This window comes from Rhagoletis zephyria, unplaced genomic scaffold, assembly GCF_001687245.7.
Source record: "Rhagoletis zephyria isolate East Lansing unplaced genomic scaffold, Rhagoletis_zephyria_1.1 Rzeph_scaffold_13209, whole genome shotgun sequence".
NCBI classification, from domain to species: Eukaryota; Metazoa; Arthropoda; class Insecta; order Diptera; family Tephritidae; genus Rhagoletis; species Rhagoletis zephyria.
Genome location: NW_016170280.1, coordinates 1,062 through 9,944, shown reverse-complemented (window position 1 = coordinate 9,944; position 8,883 = coordinate 1,062). Strand labels below are relative to the sequence as shown.

The 8,883-nt window shown below is 34.6% G+C and overlaps 1 protein-coding gene across 2 annotated transcripts; it reads right to left on the bottom strand.

Annotated features, from left to right (window-relative positions):
- Positions 1-5,281: 5,281 nt before the first annotated feature.
- LOC108378033 (ubiquitin-conjugating enzyme E2Q-like protein 1) lies at positions 5,282-8,481 on the bottom strand. Of its 2 annotated transcripts, none has more exons than XM_017634331.1 (4): positions 7,893-8,481; positions 7,652-7,814; positions 7,231-7,580; positions 5,282-5,748 (listed from the first exon to the last, which is right to left on the bottom strand). In XM_017634331.1, the coding sequence occupies exons 1-4, from the start codon at positions 8,126-8,128 to the stop codon at positions 5,664-5,666; spliced, it is 834 nt and encodes a 277-aa protein (XP_017489820.1). In that variant the 5' UTR covers positions 8,129-8,481; the 3' UTR covers positions 5,282-5,663. The 2 variants fall into 2 exon arrangements, with proteins under 2 accessions (XP_017489820.1, XP_017489821.1); XM_017634332.1 differs by having other exon boundaries at positions 5,664-5,748; positions 7,652-7,793.
- Between the last annotated feature and the right edge of the window lie 402 nt (positions 8,482-8,883).

Genomic DNA, 8,883 nt, shown 5'->3' with positions numbered 1-8,883 from the left:
TTCAATCTGTATGTGGAACAGTAGTTATTATCTCCGGGTCTGATTTTTGAGCTGTGCCTCTTTTGAAGAAGAAGTGCGATATGTATGTACATATATGTACATATTTATATCACATATCGAACCCAAAAACCGCCAAAAAGATGTAAACAAATTTTTCAAATAATATTTTTGATGCAGAAATGATCCTACATAGCATATCTGTATCAAAAATAAAATTTTGAAAAAAATGTCTCTTCCATGTTTTTGGCGGTTAGGGCTCGATATGTATGTACCAAGGCGAATTAATATAAGGTGATAGCAGGAGTACAAAAACAAAAATTTACATGTATTTTGTTTTTGCTTTGGAGGCATAAACTGTCAAAATCTGTCAGAGTGTGTGTGGAAATTCAAACGACATTTTTCAATTTGACATTCGAAGCCGTGAGGCGAAACACATACACAAAATCAGCTGATCTAGTAACACCACCTTATATAAATTCGCATTGGTATGTACCTTTTTTCGAATCTTATAACACAGCTTTGCTTTTTTTTATTGTGTAAAAAAGATATTGGGAGATAAAGTAAAAGTCAAATAGTATTACATTAAAACACACAAGGGATGCATTCGACTGACATTGCTCTAAAGGCTTATTTTCACTATGTCAAATTCAATGGCATTTGTCGTCAAATAAGTGAAAACGCATTGTCAAATAAGATTAAAAAGCACAATATTGACGGATTTCGATCAGGATAGGTCTTTAGTCGTGTCCGTGTGCTGATAAATCTGCGATCTGTTTGCTTTTGGCACATAATATTATCGGTAAAGGTATGGATAAAGGAGATAAAGTTGTTCAAAATATGACATAATGAAAACCAGTCATAAGCCATTGTGATAACTAGGGCCCGGATTGCTATGCATTTACATATTTTTTTGGCGAGTCATAGGAACTTAAAGATTAATAAATGTTGCGAATCAAGAGTTTTGTGTTCAGATGACATCAATTTGTTAGTGCATATTCTTACATATTTTGCGTTTAATACCTATGTAGGCATATTCATAGTCAAAAAAGCATATTTAGTTGCATTTTTTTATTAAACGCCGTTTGTGTAGAGCATTTGATGATCCCATGCAACTACTGGGCACTGATTTCGTCGAAAATTATTTTAATGACACCGACGCAGCGCCATATATCGAGCCCTAACCGCAAAAAAAACGTAAGCACTTTTTTTCAAAACTGTATTTTTGATGCGGAATTGCATCTAGATGCTTTAGGGGAATCAAAAAGAAAATTTTTCTAGGATATGTCGCTTACGTTTTTTCGGCGGTTAGGGCTCGATATGGTAAAATCAGCGAAGGCGTTGAAGGTATTTTACCCCAAGGTTTCTGCACGTTACTTACTTGTTAGGCACGCAATGCACCGAGTGGCCGAAGATATAAAAGCTCGCTTCAGTGGTGTTGACGATTTAATATCGAATGGGAAAAAATATTTTTAAAGCTGCTTTGCGCGTTGAATCTTTTAAGGACATGTATCTCAATAACTCGCTTTCGCCACAGCCAATATTAACGAGATGGGGAACCTGGTTAAAGGCGGGAAAGTATTATTGCCTACATTTAAAGGAATCTCAAACCTTTCTTAAAGATCAATAATGAAGGCGAAAAAAGCAATAGCTTCAAACTCGACTGAAGCAGCACGGTTAGCCTATATCAATGCAAACTATAGCTTCTTGTAGGAAATAATAACTAAATTGGAAGGAAAAAATCATTGGCTGAACAAGTGCATCTTGAGGAGACTGCTGTGCAGTGTGAACTTGGGCAAAAAAATCAAGGAAAAATTGGATACCATTATCCTCGTGTTAATTATGCACTTGTACTAAAATATGAAAAGTAAATAAAAAACTTAAAAAAGCAAAACAAATGCGCGATGTCTTTTTGCATATTTTGTTGTTTTTTTAGTGCATATTTTTGAGTTTTTAGTGCATAATTTGGATTTTTTTAGTGCATAAAAATCCGGGCCCTAGTGATAACATATGTATGTAATTGAAAATGAATGACCTGTAGCTAGTTTCTGTAACTCTTCTCTACCGATTATTTCTCTGCTGGTAGAGAATATACGTCATTCTCTACTAATTAGCAGTAGAGAACAGGGCGGCGTATTCACATCTCAATTCGCCTTAGTAGAAATTGTTCCAGAAACGGGTTACTGAACTTGCTACAAATGCATTCGATTGCTTCTCAAGATCGAAATAAGTTACTTTTATTGCAAAAAAAAAAATGAGCGAAGAGCAATTCGATTGCATACTTTCTTTTATTTTTTACTGAATTTTCATAAATTTTCTATATTATAGCTGGATGGTTTTCGTTTGACTTGCGATATCGCGAATTGATGAAAATAACTAATGTGCTTATTATATTATCAATTCATGCGATCTTATAAAAATACTAACCTATGCCTAATTTCAGCAAAGAAGAAAGATGGTGTAATAATAGTTAAACAAATTATATATAAGAAATATAATGTTTCGTATATATCTAAACAAGTAATTAGCGAAGGCTTAACGTACTTCACTTAAAATTCAATAAACTTTAAAATTGTTCATGTTACGTTTTGAAAAAGTCGTTTTTATGTTTCATTACGTTAAGTCTACACTAACTACGCCTTGTTTTCAAACATGCGTTACATAAAGACGTACATACAGACACGCATGGTCAAAACTTATCATACTGCGGCAGCTGCTTAACAGAAAACATTTATTTTATAATAATTTCTGCAAACATTTTGTATTATTTTGCTAATTTGCATTTTTATTTATTTTTTCTAGGTAATAAACTTCATTTTCAGTATATGTTTTCTCATTTTATATACCGGGATCGCCAATTGAAGTAATGTCTTTTTGAAATGAACCCACTCAACCATTTTGTTAATTTTCAAATACTTGTTTATTATGAAAAATTAAACAGTAACAGCCAATTTCACGAAAGCAATTTAAGTGAAAAATTATTTTAGTTTTTTGATTTTTATTTGGATATTGACTGAAAATAAAAAAATGATTTTCCATTTAATTTACTGGTGAAACCCGCTGTAAAAGGTTTCAAACCGCCTAATTTATTGAAAATTTAATCACCTTTAGCTTTTTTCATCGACTGAATTCATTCCGCTATTTTTTATTATTTCTTTTGATTAGTAAAAGGGAAATGTTACCCAGTTTAAGACTGGAAAAATATAGCCCTACTGTCAACTGAAATCTTCACTCGCTGGTAGTAAAAAGTTACAAAATTACATATGTACATGTTTTTGATATTGTTTTTGGTACGCAAATGTCAAATTTCATCTATTCTTTTCTCAAGAAGAAGAGGGAAAGAAAGTGTAAATAATCTCACTTTCTCATTCATTCAAGTTAGCGAAATATAAAGTTTTGATATTTGTATACCAAGGCCAGTCAAATCAGCTGTTCTAGTAACACCACCTGATATGAATTCGCCTTGTATGAAATTTTGTGGAATATTGTTACATGCTCCCGTCAAAAACAATTAAGGGGTGACACCACTCTGGAGGCCGAAGCAAATTATATCTTAAAATTTTTTTTGAGAGATTAACAAAAGGAATGGGAATAATTTTTGTAAAAGTCATACAGCATATACTTATATATGTATTGAATAAAAATATTTTTATTGAATAAAAATACAACATGGCGGCGACAAGTAAATCGTTGAAGCCAAGGTGTATTAAACAAGGTGGTGTTGGGGCGACAGCTGAGTTTTTCGCCGTGGAGGCCATTACGTCAAAATGATGTGTTTGTTGTAACTCATACCAATGACAGTATGGACATCAGCGTATAATTTGTTAGTGTAATTTTTTACTTATATACGGCCCACACCACCTTGTTAAATACGCCTTGGTTGAAGCCGTCGTTTTGAAAAAGCATTCCACCGCCGCTCAATGCGTATTTTGGGCGATTTAAGGGGAGGGAAAGCATAGTGCCCAGATGCCAGAATTGTTTTTTTGCGTTATGAAGGTAGGTGGCGCCGGGATTGAATTATTTTTTGAAAATTTTGAAAAATTTTTTTTAATTACAGCATCAATAACTTGCGGTTTTCGATCCTCCGCTGCCACCCGCCATTCACCCATAGCTGGAAAAGTTCTCTTTTTATGGGATTTGTAGCTGCCATTCTTAAAAATGACAAAAATCTCAATGACTACATTTTGTCACAAAAAACGCGATTTTTTTACCATAATTTGGCATGATTTTTTTTTTTAATTAAGCAATTTTGTGCAAATTCTTACTGTAGGTCCTTGATACACAGGTGATCGATTAAAGATTCCTGAAGAGACCCGACTGGTACACGCTGACATACAATTTATATGCTTATATGAAAAAAGCGCAGCCCCACTTACGATTTAAATGTAAAGTAGCGCATTTGACATGTAAAGATGACGTTTAAAATTTAAAAATAATGCTTTTAATTAAGTTAACAATGAGTAAAATGAAAAGATACAACCACTGATTGATATAGACGGGAAAACTGGCATGCTTGTACAAGCTTAGCATTCTTCCAGGTGATCTTCAAACAATCGGGGACCGATTTTCTCTTATATCAGACATCCATATACACATATCTACATACATCGTATCTGAACTTTTTTTTAACAACTTCCATTTTGCAATTTTCCTTCCCCTAAATCGTCTAAAAAAAAAAAAAAAAAAAAAATTAGATTGATTTTTGACCAACAATATTAGCAATAAATTGTTTATTAAAAGTTAGCATTCCAAAAATGGAACACTTGAAAATCAATATTTTTCAGTCGAAAAACTCTGGCTCTCTTCAGGAGATATCCAATAATAATACCCAATTGTTTATTTAACCATTTTTTAATACTAACGATTTTTTATTGGTGGCCACGTTGCATTTTTTGGGGTTTTTGAAATGGAAAAATTAGTTAAATAATTGGGCGTTATTATAGGGAATCTCCGATCGAAAAGAATAGACTTTTAAGAATTCTCTATCATTTCCACGAAAAGTTGTTTTTTCCCATCTAAAATGCATGGACAATTTTTGGACCACCCTAATGTATATACTCATACGTGCTACGCAATGTGACAAGCGATTAAAGCTTTACAAGTGCTCCGCACGCGGTCCGAGGCGCTAAAAGAAAATCGATCGCACAGCCATTAAGAAAATGTCCTTTACTTTAGAGCACAGAGTTTATAATTTTTCTGATATTAAAGCATTGTTTAAGCAAAAAGGTAATTTTGTTTTCAAAATTCTACAGTGATGTTACTTCAAACGAAATAACCCAGGGTGTTAAAGAGTGGTGATGACAGCGGCCTATATTGACTGTTTATTAATTTCGTAATGATTTTTCTTTGTTCTTGCTGCTTAATGCTGGAGCGTCCATGGATTAGAACAGAATAATTTTTGGTCCACAAATGTCCGCATCAGCCGTTAGCACCTGTACCTGATAGATTTGCTGGTGGGTCCTGTTTATGTTGAAGCGCATTTATACGGCTCCGCATGTTCAATAACAGCTATTTAAAAGAAGGTATCACTTCAATTGGAGCATTCCGGTATGAATTTTGACCATAATCTCATATTTCTTTGTATTAAATTTTTTTGGTTTCTTTTGACAGCTTTATTTGAATGTTAATAGTTACTAAAGTGTATAGTACAGATGCCGTCGATAAATTCAACCGTCGGAAAGCGCTGGTGTCACCCAACCGTATTTTTCGTGTGTTTTTACCAATGAACGGAACGCTTCCTCCGCTGTACGTCTGTACGAAAGAGAAAATAGAAGAGAGCATTAATACACACTTAAATACATATATCTAACGTACATATCTACATAAATAAAACCCTGAGTAAAATTAAGTTATTTAGTAATTTCGTTTGAGTAAAAAAATTATCCTACAAATCTGAAAATCTCAATAATATCGCCTATCTAAAATTTGTGTTCTCTAGTTTGTTTGGTAAAAAGCTTTTTAAGTACGAATATTTCAAAGTTCGGAGTTTCTTCAAAATCCTGGATTTCAATAAACACTGAAACTAATTTATTGATTTAGTAGATGTGTTTAAATTCTTTTAGAGGCCTTTAGAATGTAAAATTTTCAGGTTCTTAAGTTTTCTACGGCAAGTTTAGTTTTGACTAACCGCCAACACAGTTTTTCATATAACAATTTTGTCGGAATATTAATAAGTTGGTTACGTTAATTTAGTCTAGATTAACTGACCTGAAGGCCGCTGCGGCTGAGTGCGTATTACTACTCTGTAGGACATGGGTTCGCACCCTGGTCCGGGCAACATCTAAATCAGAAAAAGGTGTTTCTAACAGCGGTCGACAGGCAAAAGCAAACTTTCGGGTGTATTTCTGCCATGAAAAAGCGTCTGATTACGTTAATTTGTCGGACGGTGAATGAGAAGCTTGGCCAAACACTCAACACAAATGTGAGCGCCAAGACTGAGCTTTTAATCTTCTCAAATGCACTTAAAAAAACATGTTTTTTGCTCTCAGCACGAGCAATCTAGGGTCAGTAAAGCAAGGAAAGTGTACGTTCTTCTTATAATAAGTATGTATGCATGTACATTAAGGTGGTCCAATAAAAAGTAAAGTCGGAATTTTGATGCTCTCACCCCCTAAGACTGTTCTATATCGAAAAAGATTATACTACTATTTTTTATTTTGAAATCAAAAAATATTTATTGGTCGCTCAAAGCGCTCAATGTTTTCTATGTATTTTATATGTGGAAAAGCAATTTTTTTTTTTTTAAATGGTATAGAATTCTTGAAGATCAATATTTTTCGATTGGAAAACTCTGGTTCTCTTCAGGAGACTTCCAATAATAATACCCCATTGTTTATTTAACAACTTTTCAATACTCTAGATTTTTTTGTGTAGGTTTTTAGCGGACCTATAATATATAGCTACTATGAAAAAATGGTTAAAATGGAAAAATATCGATTTTAAACAATTCTATACCATTTCTACGAAAAGATGTTTTCTTCCATATAAAATACATGGAAAACTTTGAGTGCTTTGAGCGACCTTTTAATACATATCTTTTGAATTTAAAATACAAAATAGGGGTTATTTTTTCGCAAGGCAGTGCCCATCAGTGGTATAGAACGATCCTAGGGGGTGAGGGGAAAAAAATCCGCCTTTACTTTTCCCCTGAGGCATTTTCGGACCACCTTAATGTACAATTGTATGTATAGTGAAATGTATGCAACTACTTATTTGTTGATTTTGTGGTCTTACCTACTAAATTCCTTTGCACTTTTTGTTTTTCGTACAATACGTCCCTGACCCTTGACTAAGCTCGCTGCAAACTGCATTAGCACCGCCTCCACGGTATACGCCGAGGCCCAACCACGTGGCGTTAGAAGTTCCATGCAAATAGCTCCACCTTCCATTACGAAGCCCTTCTCGATGCGTGGTTCGACGACTCGCATAAATGGCGGTGCGAATGGGAAGTTATCGGGAAACACTAAATGCAGGAGTATAAATGGAATGCTCATTTCGGCCATGTCTTTCGCTAACTTTGAGTCTGGATCGACAATATGCAGTCGGGCATACCATTCGTATAGGTTATCATTGATAAGCTCTACCTGTTGTAAAAAAGAAAACGTATGAAAATGTATGTATGCATGTATGTACTTAACATGCAACGAATGCTTACCGTGAATACTGGATCCCTTTTACTATTGTGCATCTTTTGTATTTCCTTGTACTCTTTCATCAAGCGACGTGCGCGAATACTGTGATCGGGAGCATGTTGAGCATTCACCGACATAACCATGCGGCTTGTGGCTGGCGAAACTCTACAAAACAAAGCGGGAATACTTTGTATTGTTGTATTAAAAAATTGACAAAAAACATGATATCTTGGTTTTTTTTAAATACCTAGAATAAGCACATACTTATTATCTTGTCGACGCAACCGTTTGCCTGGTGATTCAGCCGTCACGCCCACGCCCACGGCCATGGCATTGACATTTGGATTCTTTGCACCTCCAACATTACTACCGGCGCCATTCACATTAGCGCCACCGCCACCTCCAGCCTCTGCTGTTTTATCACCGCTACCACTGCGACTTCGACTCTTGTTAAATTTTCGTATAGCAGCAGTTACTTTTTCCTTCAAACGTGACGACATTCTTTTATTGTGTCCTTTACTTTATTTGAAGTTATAGGTATTTGCTTAGTTTTTGGATCTTTGGTTTTATTATCTTTGGAGGGATGTGGGGAGCTGGTCACAACAATAACTGAACAAGTGTGATGCTTATATCGGTGTCTAATTTCTTCGGTGGTTTTCTAGCAGTTGATTTTCTATTTTTAATGGTCAGTCAGATCTTCGCAATTATGTTGAGCACTACTATTCCAATCAAGTCAGTCTTTTACCTAGAATTTATTTTCATCCATTTCTTTAGGTGTCGGTATTCATCTTCCAACTTTTTATGTGTTCGATCGGCTTCGTCTTTTCCAAATATTTTTTTTGGATTGATCAGAGAATCTGAAAATAAATCATAATTATAATGATAAGGGATATTAATGAGTCCAACGTGGTCATTGCCATATGAATTTTCGTAGTCTATGTGCGTTAGCGTGGTCCTTAAATGTATTAAGTACATTATTACATCAGATTTCTTTAACGTCAACCCCCACATCGATGCTAATATAGTCAAAGATATCACACAAAAATTTTGCTCCCGATCGGAGACGGTTTAGGCGTGTCGCAAAGGGGCCAAAGTTCAGATTCCTCTATGGAGACTCAAAAATTAAAATTAATATTTTTTTCATCTAATACCCAAAATCGATACTACTAACGTCGAAGATGTCTCATATAAATTTTGGTCCCGATTTGAGTAGGGGAAGATGAAACAAAAAATGTATTTACATTTTTTGAGTCTC